The 25,911-nt window shown below is 35.3% G+C and overlaps 2 protein-coding genes across 2 annotated transcripts; one reads left to right on the forward strand and one right to left on the reverse strand.

The window, feature by feature from the left end:
- Nucleotides 1–512: 512 nt before the first annotated feature.
- LOC104526075 (uncharacterized) lies at nucleotides 513–7,142 on the forward strand (the record flags this gene model as incomplete). The annotated part of the gene is made up of 5 exons (XM_010169428.2): nucleotides 513–573; nucleotides 1,463–3,042; nucleotides 3,598–3,661; nucleotides 4,876–4,963; nucleotides 7,031–7,142. Coding segments are annotated over 5 exons (1,905 nt in total), but the record flags the coding sequence as incomplete, so codon positions are not given.
- A 4,654-nt stretch (nucleotides 7,143–11,796) lies between these two features.
- Nucleotides 11,797–17,962, reverse strand: TRAT1 (T cell receptor associated transmembrane adaptor 1). The gene is made up of 6 exons (XM_010169408.1): nucleotides 17,860–17,962; nucleotides 17,248–17,250; nucleotides 16,170–16,206; nucleotides 14,786–14,844; nucleotides 13,424–13,482; nucleotides 11,797–12,063 (listed from the first exon to the last, which is right to left on the reverse strand). Exons 1-6 carry the CDS (start codon nucleotides 17,960–17,962, stop codon nucleotides 11,797–11,799), a joined length of 528 nt encoding a protein of 175 aa, XP_010167710.1.
- Nucleotides 17,963–25,911: the final 7,949 nt, after the last annotated feature.

Consider the following 25,911-nt stretch of genomic DNA (forward strand, 5'->3'; position numbering starts at 1 on the left):
TATTTTATTTTATTTTATTTTATTCTTTGTTCTTTGAACCCTGGTGTGACATTTTTATCTTCAGTAAGTTTTTGGAAAAGTCTAAATTTGAGATTTGTAGAGAAAAAGGGAGTTTTATCTTTATTTTGCTTTTGGGTGCAAAGGGTTATGTTGCATGGTATGGCTTCTGTTTCCTACTGGAGTTGCCAGAAATGTATAGATCGTCTAGGTACATATATCCATGTATAAATTTTCATATTTGGGAAAGAGATTAAAACATGAAGTTGCAAAGATGATAAATAGCTTTCCAAGATTAAACTGGTATCTCTTAAAAATTCTTACTGAAGTTTTAGGTGAGACTTTTTCCTCCTTGTCTGAAATTTACTAAGCCTGTTAGGACCATAACTCTGTACAGGACCTAGTATAGTAAGGAGAGCATAGGAGTCATCACAAATAAGGTTTTGATGTTACCTTTAACATGCAAATAATTCAGGGTATTAGATTATGTGTCTCTCTTTTCTTTTGTTTTTCAGATAGCACCTCAAGGTTTGTTGGAAGGTCTTCATTTAGCTTCACCAGTGAGAAAACTGATTGGTACAACTAAATCCTTTGGGTGTTGGTCAAATAAGTTAGTTACAAAATGTGTTTATTAAAATTTATTAGAAATCAAGATTTAATTTACTGAAAACAGAGGCACTATTTATCCAACAGAAAAGTTCAACAGACTGGATTCTTGAAGAAAAGTTAGACATGATTTTGTTTATGGCAAAATGTATTTGAAAAATAGAAAATAAATAACCTGTATACATAAAACCAGCTTTTCTTAAATAACCCTAGAAAAAAAAAAATGCATAGTTACAAAATTCAGCATTTACAAAATTAATTGTAATGAACAGCTTTGGGTCTGCTTGTAAGTGGTACTTTGCTAGTAAACTTTCTTTTGCAGAAGCTCTCCAGACTTGATGCAAACCTAAGATAGAATTTTGGTGTAAATATTTCAAGCCTAATGACTACAAAAAGCATTATCTTCATCGTGCTTTCTGGCAAACAAAGCTGCACTGGTACTAGCCAAGTACAGCGCTTTCAAGTAATCTGGAAATAGAATAACAAAATGTGTACGATAAAGCTGTTCCTCCTGGTCAGAAATCATAGTCTGCCTCTACAATGAAAAAAATTATATCTATATATTAAGCTATTTTAAAATAGATTTTTTTGTTTCCCCAACACATTTCATTTCTGTCTTCTATAGTCTGTTAATTCAATATGGTTAGGAAAAACCTTTTTAATTTTTTCCTAATGGATTATGTGCTAATTGTCCATTTAGCCTGGCAAAAAAGCTTATATGAAATATGCTGTTACAGTAAGACTATCTGTACTGTATATGATTGTTTCTAAGTCATGCAATATTACTGGAAGTGCCCTAATAGGTTTGAGAGCTTTTTCCTTCCTCTGATTTTGTTTTTCGATTTGTGTTTTTGAATAGGCAACCAAGCTGCTGTTCGTAGAAAGAAAGTATTGTCAAATGAATGTTCTTCATCCAGACCTCTACAGTTACAATTTTCTGATGCTCCCATTTCACCAGATACAATAACCATATCCAGGCATCAGCCTTCTCCAGAACTGAGTAGAACTTGCTATGATAGTGTCTTGGAAGAATACCAGTCCGCAGATGAGGAATGCTCCTGGAGCAATGTAACTCTTGCAGACTTGTATCCGGCGATGGTAGAGATACTTACAAGGCTCATGACAAAGCAGTGTCGGAGAAAAGAGATAAAATACATTTTTAGACACTTAAGGCACAAAAGATGGCGTTCTCGAAGACCAAGGCTCAATGTCACTGTAGACAAAATAAGAGGGTTCAGACCTTTCAAACTGAAGCAAGCACTACCCAGCATATGCAGCAGTAGAAGTGAAGACATTCAGAATCAGACTTTTGGAAATGAGAACAGAGATCTTTGTGATGACAAGTGTCCCATTAATACTTTATCTGGTCTGGTACCTTCTTCTTACATTAATAGAAATGACATAAAAATGGACTCAAGTTTAGAAAATCATTTGGTATCTGGAAGAGACCAAAAAGTGTCCAAGCAGATTGCTTTTCCTAATGTTATGGCTAGAATGGGAGAGACGTTTCTAGTTGAAGATGAGTTACAGACTACTGTCTCACCAAAGCATTCAAAATGCAAAGAAAGTGAAAAATTGGCTTACAAATGTTCCTCAGAATACTGTTTTATAACATCTACTGCCAGTTCAGCGTCAACAGCGCTTCATTCGGTAAAAGAGAATAAAACTCAAAAAATTTACTTTCCTTGTGGTGATGCCTCAGAATTGTGTCCATCTACTTGCAGTTCCTATGGCAATAGTAACACTTTTATACCTGTCACAAACTTTTCTCTTGCAAGAGCATCAAATACTTTGCTCATAAATCCTGAAAAAATTATTTCTGAGAGACTTTCTTTCCAGCGCAAACACTTGTTTTCCTCACTGCCTATGAAGCAGAGTCCTTCAAAGATGACACAGAAATACGAAGATGCATTTGAAAAACTCTACAACAAACTGTGTCCCAAAGAAATCCCAAAGCCTTTGGCATTGAGAGCACATCTTTCAAATTCACGGAACCTTGAAGAGAAAGGAAGATTAGTGAAGAGTAATATAAGTGATTCTGCGGGGTCCAATACACAGTATGATAGAGAATTTGACAGGATCTATGAGCAATTGTGTAGTGAGGCTGTTCCAAAACTTCCTGGCTTTCAGAGAGCTTCAAATTTAAAGAAATATGAAGGAATACAGATGTCTGAAACTGTAAATGCTCTTGTTAACTCTCCTGTTCGAACTTTATCTGAAATTCCCAGAGTTAAAAGACTAGGAAATTTTCAAAACGATCTTCTTTGTTCACCAATAAAGCGACTGAAAAATATACCTGAATGTTATTTTCCTTCAGCAAAATGTCAACAGATTTCTCACAGAAAAAACGTTAATCTTCAGACAGTTGGTGTGGATTTTTTGAGCGCATACGATGGCAGGAACCCAAGCTTTTTTTACAGTCAGAACTGTCAGAGTCAGGTACTTAAGGACCTTGTGAAAAAATGATTGTGCATTCTTTGTTGATATTTGGACATGGGCTTAAAAAAGGGATTAGAGCCAGAATCTGTTCAGAATAGTTACAGCATACTTCTGGTGCTATTTGATCAGTAGGATTGTTCTACAGGTTTGGGGTTTTGGGGATTTTATTTGCTAAAATATAAGTTGTATCAGGTCTCCTGGATCATGTGAGGAAGCTCATTATATTAAATAACTTTCAAAATGTTTATAAAATGCTCAATAAATGATTTTGTTACATTTTAATAGACTGTGTCACTGGTTAAAATAATCTCAAACAGTGACCTTGTTAATTAAGGTGTTGTCCTTCTGAAATTATGATGTTTTATTCATTTTATAGATGGACAAAGTGAGGCAAACAAATTAAACTTTACTAGGTTCCATTGGAACCATTAAACTTGTTGATTTAAATAGTAAATCAGGCCCTTATTTCCAGGTTCTGTCATTCCTTTTGAAGCAAGCTGTGAAATAATACATGAGTGTTTCCATTGATGTAATCTGTTGATGCTTTATTTTCAGGACTCTGGATTTCATGCTTCTTCAAATAAAACTTTTCTCAGTATTCCTGGTACTTCCTTGCAAGGTTAGTTTCAGAGAATTTATGAATTTCTACTTTACCAATCACAAACCCTTCTTCAAAGGGTAAATCTACAGATCTCAATAGACCAACCACTGTCTAGGTGACAGCTCTTCTTCCTCAGTAATAATTGGGTATATGTGAGTGTTCCTTTAAGTAGGGAATCTATCCAGAAAAGGGTTTCCTGAATTGCATATTAGCAGCTATTTAAGAAGGTTTCTTGAGGTTAACTAGGGCTTTTCCTACTAAAGTATCTCTTCCTTTTTTATTTTTTTTATTTAAAGTTTGCTGTTGCTTTTACTTTCTTTATCTAAATGTGCAGCAGGAAATGCATAATTTGTTAATCCTACACTTGAATAACCAAATGCTTTTGTTTGGATTCTTCTGCTTTACAAAAATTTGCAATTGAGTTGTTGCATGGCTACTGACACTTGTTTACATGAATTAGATTATTAATCTGGATAAATAGACTTTTGCAAATTCAAGATAGAAGAATTTTATTAAAAAAAAAAAAAAACCTACATTAGTTTAAGATTTTAGATGCTAACTTTTCATTTCCTTTTAAAAATCTGATTTTGGTTAAAGCAGGTTTGTAACATAACCTGAGCTTTTTTTCCTGATAAGTAAAATCACCAATGTTTATTTTCCATATTTTATTTTTATGAACCTTGTCATCAAGATAACAACTAACTAACATGTAAAGGAAAATACTGGAGAAGGTGACTTGAAATATTGTCAACTGGTATACGAGAAGAAAATGACAGAAGAAATGCAATTGTTTGCATGATTCTTGCCTTGTTGCAGTTTCATTACTGATTAATTCTAAATAATTTTATTATTTGAGGTGGACTTCTCTCATCTGTCTTCTTTTGCTTTCCGCAAATTTTAATTCATATTTTATGTATTACATTTTTTTCTAGTATCAACAGTTTCTTCTACTTCTGCCTTTTTCTAATTGTGATAAATTATAAGCATTTTGAAGAAACCTGTTTTATACTTAAATATTATTATTCAGTGTCTAAATTAAATAAATGATTTGAAATTAAGTTTTGCCAGAACCTTTTGCATTAGAATATTTTCATGAGGAAGTTTGCTTAATGAAGTATGCCGGTGAAGTATTACCAATGTCTTAATAGGCTAACACTTTAAGAACATACTGTAGTGCCTCTGCTACTCAGCATTGTCCATACACTTTTCATACTACTGTTTTTCATCACCAGAATCTAGGATTGCAGATGCCCAGTCTGGATGGCCTAGGGCAACGAAGAATTACAGCTGTCCTGGAAATGCACAGAGGTGTCACCAAAGGTAAGTGCGTTTTGCCAAAAGAAATATCAAAAGAAATTCTTGCTGCCCTACCAAAGCACGGAGGTTATTGCTACATACGTACCTCTGAAACAAAAATCAGCATGGATGTTTGGGAGAACCCAAGCTTATCAAATCTGCAGACTTGAACACTGGGAGGCAGGTGTCTGTGGGCAAAACTAGCCAGACTCCAGCATGGATGGCCAGTGAACACAAGTTACTAAGATGGCCTAACTGAATAGCCACTCTGGTCCTTCTTTTGTGTTCATTATAGAGCCATTTATTATTTTACATATAACTATAAAGTTGTTTTCATTCTAGCTGTGTGAGCTAAGTCCTCTCAGATCCTTAGGCTGTGGAGAGAGCAGTATACTGCCATTTAAAAGGCCTTCCAAAAGTGAGCTTCTGTGCAGTTGGACATAGTCACCTGCGTTTTGTCTCAGTGTAAACAAGCAGTGGCTCTGTTTGGAAGATATCTGAGGTTGTTTCCTCCTGCTGTTATCACTATTGGCAGTGTATTTAGATCTTTGGAAAGAGAACACTCCTTCCAGCTCCCTGGATACTGGCCTGCTACATCTGGTTTTCTTAGGAAATATGTGACTTTTAAAGGGTTCTCAAGTTTCAGATCTCTTGGGTCTTTAATTACAAACTAATTTAATAGGCAGCAAGATTAAAAAGCATTAAAATTTCTTTAAACGGTTTCTAATTTTATTTTCCAAAGCATAGTTTTTTGCCAAAAAATCTAATTTGACACTACAAGATATGCTGTTGTCCCAAAGTCAGGCAAGAAATATTTTCACTATGCTTGAGATGATCATACAGCAAATATCAAAATTTTCTGACAGTGTTAAAATTAAAACCTCAAAGTAAGCCTGAATGCATTTTTAAACTACTTTTATGGAGAACTTAACCAGAAAAGAGGCTGCATGATTTAAAAAAAAAAAAAAAGTTTCAGTTTAAGCAAAGATGGAACTAAAAATTAGAGGCTAATAAACAAATATATAACAGTATTGCTAAGTATTGTATTTGGACTACTTTTGATATAATGGAAGATTGGAGGCAAGCTGATGAGTATACAAGGGTGTTTCCTTGATGCTGAGTAATTCTGCTCAGTTCTTGGATTCCCTCTTTTCTTCCACAATTCTTTTTCCTGACTGCATACAAAATAACCCTTCCTATGAGATCAGTAATTGTTCTGAAGGAAAAGGTTTTCCTTTCTTTAAGGCATGTCAGTAGAGAAGTTTGAGAAAGAGTAGGAAACTAGAATTTCATGGAGTGTTTTCTTGCCAAGCCATCTGGAATAAAATTTCTTTCTTTGTTCCTGAAGTATGCAAGTGCATGTTTGCTAATTTGTAGCCAAATGGACTGTCGGCTGGCAAGCTTCCTTAGGCCTGTGGTGTGATATTCTCAGCCTTCTATGGTTCCCAGGAGTGAAGCTGCTCTTTAATGCCTTCAGAGCCCTCAGATATTTTATGCCTAAACCATATGGCAAAATACTCTATGTTGCAATGAATGGTTGTGGACAGAAAAGGAACATTGTCTTCTTGTCTGTAACTTGTCTGCCTTTATCTAGAAGATAATTATGAAAGAGATAATTCAAAAAAGGAAATTTTGATAACTAATAAACTTTTCAGCTCTGTGTGAATGCTGTCCTACAGCTATATTGCTATTCTTAATTGTCAAATGTAAACCAGAGTAGTTTAAAATAGATGCCAGTATGCCATTTTTTAAACAATTTGCAAGGAAATCATTGTATTCTCACTTGTATCTTTCTTTTTTAGCTATTTGTGAATACATACAAAGATTACAACTCCAAATTTAATAGATATTTATATAATTTAGGTTAATGCAGTGGCATTACTGAGATATTAAAATGACATAGGATGAAAAGTTTCTTCTCCAGCTAAAAGCACATAGGAATGCAGACAAGGAATCCTGCTGCTGTTCACAGTCAGGATGTTCAGAACTCTTGTTTTGGCATTTCGTTTCAATTTCATTCTGTTTATTGGAGTTTCAACAACAATAATATTTTTGTGTAATTCACTTCATCTAAACAATTCTTTTCTATAGGGTATCCAGAAAACTAAGCTACACTGATGGGAAAGACCAAAATCCTAGCAATCCCTTCGACAACCTCCTGGTCAAAACTTCCCAAGGAGCATTCATGGACTGCTACAGATAAAAATTTCGTTTTATAAAGTTTGATTCTGTTTTATTTTTCTTTCTTCTTCTAAGAATCAATGCTATATTATATATATAATATACAATTATATTCCTGATTTACACTGCCCTGTAATATAAATCTTCAGGAACTGGTTTGTCCCTTCTGACAGGGCACTTACTTCTTTGGCTTCATCAGGTATTGCAGGGAAACAGGGTTCCTTTCTATGGCTAAGTTTAAATTATGTATTTAGTAGTGTTTATAATAACAGAATATAATCTGTATTATCTTTTTATATGCAAATAAGCTTTGGTTCTTAACATATTAGTAATAAGATAAGTAACAAGCTGGATTCCTGCCTATTCACACTTTATGGATGTAACAGTACTAAATTAATCAGAAAATCTAAACTGGGCTGGATCATCCAAATGCAGTGTTATACCCTATGCCTTATAATATGTCTGCTATGTAATTTTAATGTTAAATTTTTCTAAGTAGCTCACCAAAGTTGGTTGTTTAATAAAATTTTATTATTTTTAATGATTTGATAGTTATATTCTGTGTTCTGACAAAATTCCACCTGACACAATATATATTCTAAATAAAAACCTATTCTGAACAAATGCCTGCTTTCAACATTTTATTTCAGGTATGTGAATTCTCAGGAGGAGTCTGTGTACCTACAGCAAATCCTTGAGAATTATATGGCAGGGTCCCACAGGTTTTGATTGCTGTGTTCTTTCTTGGCAAGGAGATTGTTTTAGTGGGAAGTGTCAGGTCAAGTACACTGTTTTATCAGCGTTGCCCCTTGTCAGCTTTCTGAGCTCCAGAAAAGGAAAAAAAAAATATTTTCCTTTGGCTTTACTTAATTTCTGAGCAAACAGGAGGGGTTTTTTTGTTATTTTAGCTCTTAAAACCAAGATCTTAAGTGTTGTTCTTGAATGGAACAAGAAGCCAGCTTCACTGAGGTTTACTCTGCGATAAGACAAGAACTTCTGCAATATACACACACACACGCACACACGTTCTGTCCCTCATCATTTGTAAATGTTTCCTTCAGCAACAGCAATAAAAGGTTGTCTTTTCATTTTTCTTCCTGTTCCACACATGGATGAACTGTAAGGAATATGCTTTATGAACTACCCTCCTGGGATTTGAGGTAATTATTTCCCAGTGTTTCTTGATACACCACTATTGAGAGTTTACATAACTCTTATTGTTTTCTGTGCTAAAGTAACTTAAAGGTAGGCTGGAATTGGGTTTTGGATATGTTTTGTCTCTAGATATGACTTCTACATGGCAACTTGAATGCAGGCTTACCCAGGTAGGACGGTTAGTTTATTTAAACAACAGAGCAATAGTTCATTGTCTCCATGAGAATGACTTTGAAAAAATGTTAAAAGGTAGTTCTTGAAAAGCTTTGTGGTGTTGGAGGACAAACTCAGCCCATATTTTTGGTGCTAGCTGTTAACAAAAAAATGGGAGAAAGTTACACAATTATTTTGAGAGTTTGATGCTCCAACTTCAGTCAGCAGACTCTTAAAAGCATGATATGACCAGAAGTCTGTGGTGTTTTTCTTCACAGTACTGTATAACAGATGCATCTGCAGCGATTGTCAGATGCTGTAATGACTACTAGAGTATACCTGTCCTAGACTTGATTTCGTGGTGCTCATTGATCTCTCTGCTCCGTTCTTCTTCCCTTCCAAACAGTTTTGCTTTTTCTACCATATTTCCTTGTTTACTCTTTGTTTATTGTTCTATTGAACTGTTATTTGAATGCTAAGCTTACTGTTAATAAAAACAGCTTCACACTGCTTCCTTCTGCTTCAGAATGTTTGTAACCCTGGAAAAACAGGCTAGGTTACTGAGACAGTATAAACCTAGACCTAGCATCTCCTTTTCTTATTTTGTTATGATTAGTTGAAACTATTTATACAAAAAGAATTTAAGTAATATATGATAGTTTAAGTAGGTCTTTCTCTAATGGCTTGAAGATGGAGCACTGTTGAATATGCTTTTTCATGTACGAATTTGGTAGTCATTTGAAAACTACCCCAAAAAGTCATTTAAAAAAAAAAAAAAAAAAAAGTCATTCAGTTGCTTATTTAAGCAGACAGGGGGTAAAGAGTTGGAGGAATAAAGCTAAATCTGGACTGTGGCAGCATTAGAAGTGCCTTGGAAACAGTTGATAGACCATTAAAAATGATCCTGAAATGAAGTCTGAGAGCAGCAGTGAATAATTTAATGGAAGCAGTGATTAAATGTGGAAAGGAAGTATCTGTTGAAGGAAGGGGAATATTTACAAAAGTGTCCTGCTGTTTTAGCAAGCTATGTTGTAAGGGACAGCAGCTGCTGAAAATTGGTGTGAATAAATAGCTGAACTGAACAATGAAGACTTAAGAATACGGAAGAAACTAGATGTACCTAAATCCCATGAAGTGGACTTACTGTTGCATGTACATTCCGTGAGAGAAGTGTGTACTTTATTTCCATTAAATTAATGATTGGGCTGAAATGACGGGTTGAATTTAGGTAACTCGTAGAAGTTGTTTGACTTTGGGATTTTTAGAGGAAAGGCATAATCAAGAGTTCAAATGCTGTGAGAAAACTGGGAAATAGAAACTTTGGTTCAAAGTGGACACAAATTGTATTAAATGAAAATACAGCATCCCTTGTTTCATGTGTATGTTGGAAAATAGTAACAAATAGACTCTTGGGCCTGTGCTTATTTTCTTTAGAGATTGTTTAAGAAAGCTTTCTCTTTTAATAATCTCAGAGGGCTGGGTATTGCATCTGATTGGTGCCAGCTAAATGGAAATATTTTATCTAAATATTTTACATATTAATGCTATTCAAACAATTTTGATATGTGAGTCTAAGCAAGAGTATGATGATATGTATTTTATTATTTATTTTGTTCCTACTGTGGAACAAAGTATAATTCCTTCCAATCTAACCAAATTAAGTTAGCAATTCCTGCACTGATATCTTGGTGTTTAGCTTTGGATCTTTGGTTTTGGATTTGCCTTCCTCCTTTCCCCCTTTAGGATCTTAGGGTCATTGTTTAATATGGTTCTCTATTAAAGTGGTTTTTATTGATTCTTCAACAGTATTTACTTTTGTTTATCCAATGGAGGTTGGTTTAAGACCATGATAACTCTGTCGCTGTAATTCCAAGTCTCTTGTTTCTTGGGTGTAACAGACAAACATATATTGACTTGATTTCCGCACACAAAAGCAGGTACTAGCACAAGACGGGCGGTGATACTGGACAGTTTTGGCTGCCGGGTTGGCCCCTTCCTTTTGGTCTGGTATGGAAGTTAATGTTAAGAGGCTCCTTAACTATGAACTAAACCAAACATGTACCAGGCTATCAAAGAACTGTTTTCTTTTACTTTTTTTTCTTCAGAAATTTTTCCCATCTCTGGATGTGTCCATCCACTTCTGCTTTTAGGAGAGATGTTGGCTCTTTGTACTATGGGCTTTTTATTTATTTTGTGTTTTGTAACTGCTTTCAGGGCTATCTCCTTCAGGAGCTTGAAACACTTGCAGGGCTCTCCATGTGCTTGAGAGTTTCAAGCTCCTTGATGCTGTGCTCTATGTGGATTTTAAAAGCACTAATATCCTTGTTTTGAGAAGGCAGAACTGTCCGACACCTAGAAGTAGGCATGTTACATCAACGTGCCTGTTTCCTGCTACTACTACTTAATGACTCCCAGAATATAAAACCAAATCCCCAGTCCTATAAAAGCTTACCATGTGATGAGTTTAAAGTCTTAAGATGAATTTGCACACAGTATGTGAATTATTTGGGGAAATAAAAGGCTCTTTCTACTTTTATGAAACAGTTGGTAACAATGACAATGTAAAATCCAATAGGAATTTAAACATCACACGGAATATTAGAAGGAAAAAAAATCCCTATGGGATTTATTGTTACAGATCATTTGCCAATATCTTTGTGGAATCTTGAATATAGCTGGATATAGCATTATGTTAGAGGAGCTGAGATTTGAGGCGTATTGTGGTATTGCTCACAGAAGGAAACTAAAGATATATAAAGATATTGTTAAATCTTGCAAGATGTACAATTACTACATTAAACAAGCTGTTAAATTATCCTCCAATTAGCTGTGGATATATTGTGTTATTATCATGGACCAGTCACAGTAGGAAAGTACACAATGTTGAACAGCAGATCAGTTTTTAATTGGGAAAACAATTAAATCTTTAAGTGCAAGTACGAAACACGATTTCCTTCCAAAAGTATTGTTAGAACCTGTATAGAAGAATAGTTATACTCTGCTAGAGCTCTGCAGACAACAGAGTGAGTCTTTTGGGACTATTTGAAAGTTGATAATCATTTTAAACAAAGGATTAATTTTTATTGGAATCAATACCATGTGAATGCTGAGATACCAGCTTCTGCAACTCCCTCTCCCTTTCAAAATGTCTTCAGAAGAGCAGGTCCTTCGAAGTGGCATTCTGGATCTATACTTATTTTTTGCTTAGTCTGTAAATGTCCTTGGACGACGCTTTGGAACACTTGCCCATTTTATACCATTGTTTGGATGTCAGTTTGCCAGGATATTATTTCTAATCATTCACTGTTCCTCCAGAATGAACAAGCAGATCTCGCTTTACAATTACACATTTAGTTCATGAAGCCACTTCAAACGTTCTCTCCTTTTGTAGTATGAATCAAACCCATTAATCTGATGGGATCATCGTGAATGGCTTCTATGTTTGCTGTGTTTTCTGCAGCCAGCTGCTCGCTATTGAGGTAAATGCTAACTTTGGAAGCTGTTATGGTGGGGTTAGATGATCTTTCTTCTTCATCCTCCTCTGATGAAGGGTCTTTCTTTCTCCTTGGTTTTCTGCGTTTTCCCTTGACGCTGTGATCAAGCGAGGCGTAACACATCTGATTGGCAGACTCCACCTAGAAGGAAATTCACGATGTGTTTAACATTCAGTAGTTATGCTTGCTTTAAAATTACGTCTAAGACTTTGAGTATGTCTACGCTGTAATCAGTGGCAGAAGTTTACCCAAACTAGCTGTAAATGATTAAACGTAAATCATTAAACGTACAAATTATTAAGCTGTGACAGCACAGAAAACGAACTGACATAACTTAATGGTAAGTGATTCATGTTCTTAAGATAGTGGCAGTAAGGAAAAATTCATCAATTTATTATTGGAAAGATTATGGGAATGAGGATAGTTTATATAATCAGTCCAAGTTGTTTGGGATGCAAGACATTATTTGATCTGGTTTTCTTCGTTTTTTGGGGTTTTTTTTAAATTAAAATCCAGTTATTGGCAACAACATTTTTAACAGGCTTTGTCTGTGCAGAAAACCAAAGATGGGTGATTCTTGTTTGTATATATAATCTCATTTCCAGTGCAAAATATATGCTTTGTTTGTCTTTCCCCTGCCTGCCTCTGTTTTTCAAGCCAAATTGTCAAGCACTTTTGACATTGGAATTTTCACAGTTTATTCTCTTTCCATTAAGTTAAAGAACACAAATCTCTAGGATTTCTTTAAAAAAATAAATAAATAAATAAATTATAACCCCCTGGAAGTGTCTTGAGAGAGAATTTTGAAATTGGTCCTTATATTATTTTCTTTTCATTAAGTTAAAGCAAACAAATGTCTAGGATTTCTTTTAAAAAAAAGAAAAAAAAATTATAACCCCCTGGAAGTATCTTGAGAGAGAATTTTGAAATTGGTCCTTATGAAATACCTGGAAATCAACTCAGGAAATTGGTGCTAGGGATGCTTCAATTACAGACAAATTTCAGTTGAAGCTTGCATGCTTTTAGGCATCCAGGTATCTCAACAAAATACAAATTGCTAGAAAAGCAATCATCTGTCATTTGTTAAGGCATATAGATTTTGTGCTGGGCGGGAAAGAACCAGTCAAACTCATGATTATCATGTGATGGCAGCTTGTGTTTTCACTTGGTTAATGTCCAAAATAAATAAAATTAATTTTTTACATAAGCAGTAGATGCAGGCTTAATTCAGCCTGATCTGTATGCCTGTGACTGAGCTTTATCATGCCATATGGATGGAAATGAGCTATCTGTAACTCCTCCTCCCTCATTAATGACCCAGATTGGATGAAGGGTCAAGTCTGTGCTTAAATTCCTTAATGAACTGAAATAGTAATGCATGGTAATTTTTGTGATAAGCAGTGTGAAGGTTTTTGTTCTGTATTGGCATGGGATAAACGCAAGAACTCTCAGACAGACCACATTACCCTCATTCAGAAAAGCTGAATAAAATTAAAGATACCTGTAGTTGGTTAACTGGCCTTTGAGTCTGGGACTTCATCTGCTCGTAACAACATTCCTCTATAATTTATCAAAGTAGAAAAGTGTTTTAGTTATTAAGACACATTAGTGAGTTTTAAAAGATCAGACCAACAGATCCTCCCTGTTACAGAACTAACTCCCCCCCTCCCAGTTTTCTTTGGTAGAAGTTTGTTTTGTTTTGAAATCACACACAGATCTCTCCCTTTATTTATGGAGGGGCAAATAGCTAAGAAATTCAGACACGTGTAGTGTGAAAATTAAAATCATTTTCTGTTCATATGGATGGGAAGTTTCTCATTATTCGCTAAGTGATCATTTTGGACTACTCGGAGAACATCTTGCAATTAGGGGGTAGTCACATACTGATGTGTTTTTCAGCACAGGCAAATTTTTCTTTGCCTGAGAAAGAGGCTGTGAGTTGCAGCAGCTGGTGATTAAATTCTACTCCTGACTCTACTTTCAGTTTTCTGTAAATTTGGTGCAAGTTATTTTCTCATGCCATATCTTATTTTAGCCATCAGTAAAACAGATTACTTCCTTACAGTTTTCAGACTTTTGTAGTGTTAATGCATTTGAGTGTTGGCTTAGTTAAATTTATGCAAACCTTGTATGAAAAAGTTGAGTTTGGTTGGTTTTTGGTTTGGTTTGGTTTGTTTTCTTCCCCCCTGCAGTTCAAGCACTTTGTTTTGCTTAGCCCCAAACAAGGCTAGCAAAAAAGTTGTGTTCATGTTACTTAAATACTACTTTAACACCATAAGGGCTTTGAGAGTTGTACCCTCAGCATATTTAGCTCCAGCTGCAGTTATATGATGTTTCTGCCTTTAATGTGGTATTTCTTTGCCAAGGATTATTAACTCCAGCCCAGTAAAGCAGAGAACAGTTATGTCTGCTCCCCATTCAGCCACTGGGTTTCTTTCAGCATATTTGTCAGCATTGCTGCTGATCTGTGGATAGCCACAGCAGTGCAGTATGATGTTTTTCTGCCAGCTTTTGTGGGAGCATTGTCTTTGGGCAGTGAGTGTTATGTGTCTTAGATTGCTTTAACACGCGTGGATCAAGCTGTTATTTCAAATAGTGCAGCTTTACAGGTAGGAAAGCTCTTGTTTTTGAGATATTTAGCTGAAAAGGACCATTTGGAGTGTAAAAACAAACAAATTCAGTATGAGATCTGGTCTTGCAAATAGCAGTGCAGTATGATGGTTTGCAGTTCTACCTGAAGTAGAAAAGGGTTATATGCTTAAGTTTGCTATTTGAGAAACAGAGAAAGTATTGCTCAGTCAGATTTTAACCATACATTTAATATAGCCTCTGACCAGACATATGTTCTTAAAGTGAAGCTTACCTAAAATATCTTGATTGAGATTGCCATAAACTGGGTCATCTTCTGTATAACAGTCATAGCTAGAAGAGGAATGGAAAAATACTTTTAATTCACAGAATATGCTTTATTTAGGATCCCACTATTCTACTCTAAACATTTTACACACATATAACAATAGCAGATAGGATGTGATCTAGAAAACAGGAACAAAAATATCAGAGGGGGTGGAAATATCAGTTTTACGGAAGGGGAAGAAATGGCAATGTCCATATTCTGAAGAGAGATTTGTTATCTAGCCAAGAATTGAGCTCCTCTTTCCTGTAACTTAGTTTAATTATAAAGCTAATCTCAAGACTACTAAGCTACTGTTTGATATAATTCTAGAAATATTAATGATCGCTGGAAGGAGCCCAGTTCATGTCTTCTGAGACCACTTTGCAATACAAACTAAAGGACTAAATTAGTCTTTTGGTGAGTTGTTCTTAAAAAGTCCGCTCTTGATTCAACTATAATACTATAATAATATAATATATTATGTTGACATAACTGGAGAAGACAAAAGCAAAGTTCAGATTTGGATTTTTAATGGTATTTGGTGTTTCATTACCTGGTGTTGCTTGAAAATGTTTTTAAGCATGTTTATAAAATAGGAATTGCTAGTGGGAAGCACAGTGTGACATTCCTATTGCATCCCTAGACAGTCCCTTGTCAAGGGAACGTGCAGTAATAGACAAATAGAGACTTCCCAACTTCAAGTTAATTTCTAATTGCAATTGGTTTTGGGGAACAGGTGAAGGCTTTTGTATTTTTATCCTAAGGACCTTTTATAACTGGGTTGAGATGAGACTCTTTCCATCTCTGTTTTCTAAAGTGATTGTTTTTAGGTTGGTTGGTTTTTTTTAATATGGAATAAGAAACATAGTCTTGTAAAGGTATTCAGCAGCTGCAAACAGGCTCCATTCTACTGGTTTTGAATGTCATATGTAAAAGACGGGTATGAAGTGTAAATACGTGTAAATTATTGCTCCACAACTATTAAACATCTGACTATAATTTATCATTGTTTTCTGAGAGCTCTTTTTAATTATTATAGGTTATTGAATTTGAGTGACAGTAAATAGTGGTTTAGCTCAATATCTTGCACTTCCTTCAGAATATAAAATTATTATATTACATGCAATTATTTAATTGTTGATAAAATGACTAGAGTACATCTCTTCCACATGAATTTTTTTCCTGTTTTCTTTGGAAAGTTTTTTTTCTGTAACTGACCTGCTCTCCAATGTTTCCAGGCAGGCTGCATGAGATACTGGATTTTCCTCTATGCCATCCCTCCAAAGCCATCTGTTATTTTTTATTGCTTATTTCACCATTGCCAGAAAGAAACTTTTTTTATGCAACTTACCTTGGACTGTTGTCTTCATAATCTTTATACATTTTAGCTGGAAAAATTATATAAAAAAAAAAAGGTGAAGAGAAAATGAAACATATTATTTTAGAACACTTCAGATAATTGTCTTAACTGACATGGTTTTGATTTCACTGAAGAGAATAAAATTGAAAGCCTTAAGTTCACAGGACCTTCAGTTGTCTCCCTACTTTTCTCAAATACTTTTGACTAATACAAGAAAGGTTTGTCTTACGGCTCAGTGCTGTGGCCTCAAAGTCTATGTTAGTTTACAAGACCTCAGAAATGTATTATAACACATGGATTAATTCCTTGTTTCTTCATCCTTCTGCTTCTATTTAATCTTTTTCTCTGCCTAGAGAGGTGCATCATGTGTTTACATTACAAGGTGAAGGATTCATTTATTTTACTGGTTCTCTTGCTTGTATCTCTGAAAGAGAGATATCCTGTGATCCACAGATGAAGAAATTGAAGCAGAGAAGCAATGGCTACAAAGAGATTTATTGCTAGAGCTTGATTAATAACTCAGGAATGTCTGACTTTCATCCTCTGCTCCAGGACTCCAGAATTTACCACAGTAAACTCCAATTCCATGAGCAATGCAGCATCAGCCAACCGACTGAAACCTTGCTCAAGGTTAGTGTTGTAAATGACCCTGATTTTTCATCACAGAAATACCTCCCTGGTAGCACTAAAAGACAAAATAAATAAACCAAAAAAGGCACCCCTCCACCCCACAACACTCCAGTAGCTCTTTTAATATCCTGTAATAATCTAATTCTCTTATACTTGGTGAGTTCAGATAATAAACATACGCCTTCTGTTTACATAATTATGTATGTATGTGTGTTAAGGGGGTTGAATCCACCAGTATTTGCCTGCCCACCCATACGTGTGTAGTGCAGGTGCAGTTTTCCCTGTGTAAAAGCTGTTTTTTTCCCTGAATGGAAGTTTAATATAGTTTATAGTTTAATAACTATAAAATTGTATGCATGAGAGGTTGCACAGGCAGAATCCATTCTGTTTAAAAAGTCATAGTTGATTTTAACCAAAACCAGAGTATGGCTGTAGTCACCCTCTAACATAAATTAAACAAATCAGTTTCTTATTGTGAATGACATATTAGTTTAAGAGCTATATTAGGATCCCATGATGAAAAGCAATTTGAACTTTTTTTCAAAATAAGCATAAAATGTGTATGAAATCTGAAATTGAAATAAACATTCAGGAATTCTGGGAGGAGAAAATTTTCCTCAAATGTATTTTGTATTAGTGCAGCTACTCTAAAATAATTTTTTAAAGTACAAATGATAACCACTTACATGAAAAGTACACTTAAAAAAAGGAAATTAAAAATGTTTAAAATATAGTTTAAAAATAAAAATTTAGCCAGAACTAAATTCTTCACCTTGTACATGTTCTATTGGTTTGCCTTTAGAGAATGGATTTAGGTAGTTGTTTTTAGCAGCACACTGGGCAGCTAGAAATCATGCTGTAATCATACCTGACTCTCCTCAAAAATTTTAAAAGTTACATCCTCTCAACTAGAATCATGCTTGCCAAAAGATAACTTTAAGATTCCGAAGAATTAATTTGTTGACTTGAAATCTCCCAGCAGTGATGGCTTTCTCTACAAAACCTTTAAACGCTCGAACTTCATTCCTTACAGAGAGACAACATTACTTACCTTGCTTCTTTTTCATATAGTGTGAAATGTTCAGTATCAACGAAATAACCAGAGCCAAACTCAGAAAGGCCAAAACTCCCCAGACAGAAAAATGGCAGTCCATTTCTGTAACTGAAAGAAAATAATTTTCTAGTTTGCGTTGTCTAACAGTTTTACTACATTCTTTGTGGCTGGTTGATTTTTGCTTTCTGTAATTCAATCTGCTATTTTGTTGTTTACTCTCTGACAGCCAATGCTATACAAGCTAAATAATTAATACCAAAACCAGATGTTGAATCATAAGAAAGCAACATCAATAAACTGTTAGCAGAACTACTGTTTCATAGGCATTCAGCCAAAGGTTGGGCCAATAGTTTGCCTGTGAAATGCAGAAAAAAACCAGAAACTGATAAAGAAAAAAATAATTTTAGTGAATACATTTGAAATATTTTTTGTAATTGTATTTAACATACTATTTGCAGTAAATTTTTGGCTAAATTCTAGAGTTTGTGAATGTAGTTCTGAAGATTAATTCAGTCAAAACAACTTACTTCACTGGAAATGTCTCTGAATAACAGCTAAGACCATTAGGTTATAACAATCCCTGCAAATAATTTTTAAAGATTGGTCATGTGTTTTCTTGCATCTCCTATTAAAACCACCTACTTTACTCATATCCTCACTCTCCTTCTGGAGAAAGCAGAGGATGTAGCAGCAAAGGATGAGCAGAAGCTGGGAACCAGTGAACCACCCAGAACTACTGCAGAGAAAACCCGAATAGCTCCCGAAGAACCACTTGGTAAAAGGTAGGTCAACTTAATTGAACAAAGCCTCCCTTTGCACTGAACTTCTCTCTCCTTGGACTTCTGTTAGAAACACGGGAAGGAGCCCAGACACACCAAATATATTTTGCCATTTAATTCTTCAATTAGCCTAGGTCATACAAATTTTCCACCACAAACCATGCTGAAGAAAATAGCCTGTCTGTGACAGTCTAATGGCCAAAATGATCAGCATTGCTGTAAATGGCCTGTCAAATCCTTCCTTGACAGAGGAAATGCTAAGCCAAATACATGAGTGAAAGGACCTTCAATCTAGATTTTTCCCTTTCCCCACAGACATATTTCATGTTCCTCTAACTTTGGAGTGTTTGAAATAAAGCCTCATCCGAAAAACTAATGAACTCTACTAATACCATACCAAAAAAGTCTAGCTGGAGCAGGGCAGTCAAGGGGAGAGACTGGATGATACTGTCAGAGTGATATTCGAATGGGTCCATAATGCTCTTGCTCGGTTTTGATGTAGCTGGATTCCTTAGGAGGCTGACATTTTGCTTGCTTCTTAAAGGGAAGCTGAGGTAAAGGAGTACAGAAATATACATCCCCATGTTGCTAGCAGGGGGTGGTGAAAGGCAATCCATTTGCTCCTGCTGAGAAGCAAGAGCTGACCAGCTTCTTTGTTCCTTGGCTGACCAGCTCCAGCTCACCTTATTGTTCCTTAATTATGCTGGTGCTGGAAAAGCTCTTTCAGTTTTGTTTTATTCCAAGCCATAGATGTTTTTATGATGATGAAACAAGATAAGACAATCCTTGGTAGTAAAAAATCACAAATCTCATGGGCTTCTATGATGCAGGTTTCCTTCCTGATCAGAACTCTCTTTTAAAAGGAACAAAACAGCAAATAAGCTGTAACTTTATGACAGACTTGTAAATGGTTTTTGCACATGGTACTTGCAGTTCCCATTCATCCTTCCATTTAAGCTGAACATCCAATCTTCATTCTTTTCTTTTCTTTTCTCCTACCTCAGTTCTCCCAAAGGTGTGTGAGTTCTCCATCACTGCAACACTACTTTTCATGTGGAGAGGCATTTTTTTGCAGTGGGATACAGACATTCATGAGGAGACCCAACACCCTCATGAAGCAGCTATATGTTATTCCAATTTTTCAGAGTAGGAATTAAAAGAAAGGGTGATCTCACCTTGAGAAGATGTTATCAGGCCACATCAAGAACCACCAGTGTTTGGAACCTGGTTACTCTACAATTAGTTACTCAACAACATTTGCCTCCTACGCAACGTATCTAAAACTACAAGAAGTCTATGTCAAAGTCAAGAACTTCTAAATCTCAATATAGTGCCTGAATAATATGAGTCATTCTTTCTTTTTCTCTCGTCCTTTTATCTTTTCTGAAGTGATTCCTTTCAAATTTTTTATGTTCATTTCATATTTCTTTTCCTACATTCCCCCCACCCACCCCAGGGAGCAAAAGCAGTATTGTTGAAAGGAGCAACATATAACTGTGGTAGAAGCTACAGCCCTATGATTCATTAGGAAAAAAAAAGAGTGAGTAAATACCTCAAGTACAGCTGGAACCTAAGTTTGTACCTTTTCTTGATATTGAATGACATTATTTTTCTGATTCAGGAATCCTATTTTTCCCTGATGATTCCAGAGTTGGAGGAGAACTCTTAGCTTCAAATTGAATATTTTCAGCCCTTAAGTGAAGTGGAGGAGGTAACCAAATTTGTTATTACAATTATTTTCTTAGTGTTTCAGCTTCTGATTTAAATTTGAATTATTATCTGGAAAATAGTAAAGGTTGGAAAAAAGTTGTTTCCCTTTTCAGTTTCAAGTTTAACTTCTACAGTACATGAGCAATTCCACCTCTCCAGGGCTTTAAAAATATTCTACCAAAACAAAAGGCATGGAACTTGGATTTCTAATCAAACATACCAATGTCTTAAGCCTCACAATCTATAGCTCTTTCTTAAATGTAGTTCAGAAAACTGCATGGGTGTGAGGAGATTAAGAAAACAATATTTCAATTTATTCCTAGCACAACACTACTTAGTTTATTTTAAATTTTATTTTCCACAGCTCCTACTTAAACACCTGCTTTTATTTCAGGAGAATGGATACAAACACACAATCAGTATCTTATTTATTAATTTTTTTTATCTGTGCAATGAGCTGTTTGTTTGTCAGACAACACTACTTATATTTCAGAAACAACAGCAGTTTTCATTTACTCCATAAAACCATAGTAAAGACCTTGATGAGAGACACCCAAGTGCAGCTCTGAGTGCTCTATGCTTTTCTAATGTCAGTTTCAAGTTAATCTTACTGTCCAAGTGAAAGTATGAGAGATTTTGATTTTATATCTTAACTTTAGAGATATGCAACTCCCAGCTCTTTCCCAGGTTGTCTTGTACCACTCTTGCAGTTGTTGCCAATATACCAGCTATCTACCTTTATAACTGCATCATTTAAATATTTACTACTTTGACAATAGCAGCAGTAGAAGGAAAGCTGAATATCTGTGTGAAGAATACTTTGTCTCCTCAGATAACTACACTGCTGTCCCTGGCTGCAGTAGATGCAACCTGTGATAGCTAACTGGTTGTGGCAAAGACAAAAAAATAAAATAAAATAAAAAAAAAAGGTAAGGTCATTGTGGATAGAGAGTGAGAAATAAACAAAGTCTATTAAGCTAATTATAGTCTGTTCTGAAATAGTGTCTTTTTTTTCTATTCTCTAATTTTAATTCTCATTCAAGTAATCTACTGTCAAATGTAGCAAAACTGGATTTTTATTTATTTATTTATTTTTACATATAACATACTTATTCCAAAGAACTCATAGCACTGTGGTCAGGGACATTTATACTCAATTTCTGTTACATTTAGTATTTTAAAGAGTTTTGTTATATCTCTGGGGGAAAAAAAATATCCAAAAACAAACAAAAAACCAGCCTCTGGGAATAATACACTATGATTCTAATAGGATAAGCTCAAATCCCATCAAGGCTTTCTGCAATAATCTATCTGTGATGGGAAAAAGTGATAGTAGTTTGTTCCTAAGAAATCATATTGAAGCTGTTCTTAATGTGCTTTCTTTGTGAAGGAAAAGAGTTCATCATATAGGTGATAAAGGTTTAATGAAAAGGACAATTCTTGTTTTATTTTTAGAAAAAGTTGGGATGTGTGAGTGGAAGAAGTACTGCATTTAATCATTATAAGGATGACAGTATTTTGAATACCTAACACCAGAATCTCTCTAGTATTAACGATACATTCCTATTCTGCTGTTCTTTCATTTCTATTTGGAAACAGGGTCAAACTTGGAGTTGCAACCAAGTAGAACATCTACCTTAGGTCGTTTACTCCATCTGGATGAAGTTTTTGCTTTTATGACTGTAGGGATGGGGTTACCCGCCTTCTCTTGGTATATTTTACAGTGCTATAAATTTAAAGTACTGTATTCACATGACAAAATATGAGCAAACAAAAGACTTTCTAAAGATGTAGTTGTGCTTTTTCTCCTTTTTAAATCTATTGACAACTTTCTCCATCAACAGAGAAAAGACATGAGAATAAATGGACTTTTGGTCACTTGTTCTTAGGTTTTCTCTTTGCAGAGTTCATTATACTGTAATTGGAGGGGAGCTGGGGGGGAAGAGGCCAAAAAAAAACCAAACCCAAAAGACCAAAACAAACAAACAAACAAAAAACAACCCACAAAAGCCCCCAAAACATTCTAAACATTCTAATCTTTCCCTGATGAATTTCTGTAATTCAGTGTTATTGCAACTCAAAGGAGTGGATTTAATCATGTACTTACCTTGGGGAAAGGTGCCAGATTTAACAACTGGGGACTAGAAATAGGTGTTTATTCTCCTAACAGCATAAGAATAAGTAGTAGAAGTACTAAGTTTTGTTCCTTCTTGTTATAATGTATTTTGTTTAGAAAATCCATCACGAAGGATAACAGGAAGATATGATACTTCCACCAGTTTTTCCTACCAAAAAGGAACGTGAGGTGGGGAATATAGATACCTGTCTAGCAAGAACTGGACATGCCATCTATGGTATCAACTCATCATTCATAGAAGCAGATTAATTACTTGATCGCTACCAGATTTAAGATGATGATCTGGAGCACAAAATGGTTTTTTTTCCTGTTGTTTCTGTCTGCAAACTTGTCAAAGATGAAACAAAATTAGCTTTTTTTTCCCCCTCTCCAATTAAATGGTGAGAAAAATAATATTTATTATTATAAATAAGAAAAGAAACCTGTTAAAAGACTGATGAATGTTAAATTAACGTTAAAGATGCTTCCACCTGTGCGAGTTTTTACAAGAGGATTAATTATCTGGAAAGGATTCCTTAAACTGCAATTAATTAGTGCACAGCTAATTGCTTTGTAAGATATCAGCTTCATACTTCAGAAGGGAAGCAGCACATTGTAAAATAAGAAGCTCTCAGCACAGTAAATATTTTAAGCACAAACTTAACACCAATGCTTAGTCTTCATTAACAAACCTTAATTAACTAAGGTTTAAGCTGTTGATGATGACTCATCATCATGATTATTACTAATAATTTAACTTCAGAACGCTGATCAACCTTCTTGGACGACTGGTAATATACCATAGTGTGGTTTTACTGTTCCTTTGTTTACAAGTTTGTAATACTGAAAAGATAAGGCTTACCTGGTTTTGTTTTTTCTAGGAATACTCCCCGCCCCTTTATCCAACAGGAAATCAAGTTACGTTGTCAGACGTTGGACGGTCTTTTGTTTTGGAACTGGTAGCATGAATCTATCTCTAGAGTCGCTGTCAGTCTTAAAGGTCTCCAGTCTTTTTCTTCACCTGCTTTCTTACAAACAGGAAACGTAGTTCAGGCTTTCAAAACGTCACTGGCAAACTGACAGTCTCCTTCAGTATTTGCATCCAAGAATGAAACATTTATGTGTGCACTTGCATTTATTATCCATGTGTCTTGCCACAGAAGAGCATGTACAGGACTATTAGTTCCATTTTACGTGATGCAAACCAACTTTTGTAATATTCATATGAGACCCATACTCTAAGTCTTCCCATTTGTGACGTTCTGTTAAATTCAGTAAAAGTATTTAGATACCTCTTAAACTAAATTACAGAACTATTTTACCTAGGAATGCTATTTGACTCTTTATCTCTTCAGGTATCTAAACCAAGTCTGAAAGTCCATCGCTGAGAGAGCCTGCAGTTCAGCTGAAACAGGATTCAGAGGCACAACACAGAACATACCATTCCCAGCTCTAGAAGGTCAGGTTAGAATATCATAATATCTTTCCTCTGTTCTTTTAAAGTCTATGAATCTGGGCCCACAATCCAGAACAGTTGTGGAAAGAGAGGGAAAATCAGCATGTGGCTTTCTGTGTCTACTTATCTTCAGAATTTAATGAAACACGCCTGTGTTTGGGTAGAGAAACCATTTTATTCTCAGAATCGGAGTAGCTTCTTCCAGAGGAAGTCTGCACTCTGATCACTGTCAAATAAGCTTTCTGTTAAATTCTGAGGGTTTGGGTATTTTTTTTTCAGAGCAAATGGTTTTATTTCCAGTTATGCATAATCCACAAATGGGAAGGGTTGCTTAAGAGAAAAATTGAATCACGTGACTACATTTGTCTTTTTGAAATAAGTACATTGAAATAGCCCACAGTGTAGTCTAAAGAGCAATAATAAAACGTTGCTCTTCGAGAAAGGCTTTTATGTGAAAAAAATGTCCTTTGCATTATATATTTATTTGGGATGTTATTACTTTGGAATACTATTTTTATATTAACTACCTTAGATCAATGCTTCATAAATAATTTACTGGATTAGTATCTTATTTGAACATGAAGGAGCAGGTTAGTCTTGATTAATATAATATACCCTTCCATTTGAGTCTGAACGTAAAATAGACTCTTAACTACTCGGAGCTTAATCATAGTGAATCATAGTGAGTTTGTGAGAATAAATTAATACAGAAATACTGAAAATGGTGTGAATTCTTACATTTTGTACTGTTTTGGAGGTTGTAATTATCATGATGAAAAATTGCATTAAAACCAACATTATTTTAAAGTGGACATAGCTGTGGCATTTGCCAGCAACTGAATTTAGACACTGAACTCATAAATATGAGTGGAATCAAAGTTTCTTATTGTTAAACCTAAAGGCATAGGTCCATCACATTTCACTGAAAACAAGGATATAGAACTAGAGCTCCTTTCAGGAAGAGGAGCATTTGATGATCTGTAGTCTAAACTGTGGCTGGAAGCAGGGGAAGAGATCCAGTTTTGTGGAGATCGCAACTCATATGTTTGCAAGTGAAGGGTTTTTCATGAGCCTAGGGAAGGAGAAGGTCTTGACCAGTTATAACAGCGGGATTTAGCAGTTCCATGTTGTAGGCTCAAGTGAACAGAAGTGTGCCTGGGGCGCTCTGATAAGAGTATGCACCTCGAGAGGAAGCCTTTTTTTAAGAAAAAGAAGGATCCTGAATTGAGAGAGAAGCTGGAGGGTGTGGGAGATATGTATTGTAAAAATTGAGACAGTTGCATACTTTCTCAGCTAGGAGCACAAGGAGTAAATCTGAGATCTGCAGAGGATTCAGAATGAAATGCTTATCAGTCTGAACAAGAAGCTTACAAGGAATAAACTCCTTTGGAGATAATTAGGGGCATAATGGAAAGGTGAACACTGAGAATGCAGCAAGGGATTTCTGAGTTTGTAGTCCTGGTGGTGTGTTAATAAATCTACTCTCCGAGAACAAATCATTGTTGTACAGTATCAGCTTTGACTGGCTGCAGAAGCAAAGTCTATTAGATTGGACAAGAGCTTGGTATGCTATTTCAGGCAGCCTGCAATGGACTGAAAGCTCTGTTAGATAGCAAGAAATTATTCACTGCAGGCTTTAAAATCTGTCCTGAATATAAACGACTTGGTACTTTTTTTTCTTGTCCTTTCTATCAGTGCTGCGTTAACAAACTCAGTGAGCCAATAGTCTACTTAAAGTGCTGTTATTTGTGATAATAAAGACAAGGACAAATCACGCCTAATTTTAGAAAGCCAGGACATAAGGTAACGCTACTCCATCCACATCTATTGTGTACAAAGACATTTCCTCCTCTTTTGAAAGTCCCCGAGCTATAAACTGCTGGGTGCATATTCTGGGGAAGTATCTCTAACTGTTTTACCTACTTATATGATCTTTGGTAAACACATACTGCTGGTACCTCCGAGATTAGAATGTATGTCAAACGGAC

Source organism: Antrostomus carolinensis, unplaced genomic scaffold (assembly GCF_000700745.2).
Source record: "Antrostomus carolinensis isolate BGI_N321 unplaced genomic scaffold, ASM70074v2 scaffold13940, whole genome shotgun sequence".
Taxonomy (NCBI): domain Eukaryota; kingdom Metazoa; phylum Chordata; class Aves; order Caprimulgiformes; family Caprimulgidae; genus Antrostomus; species Antrostomus carolinensis.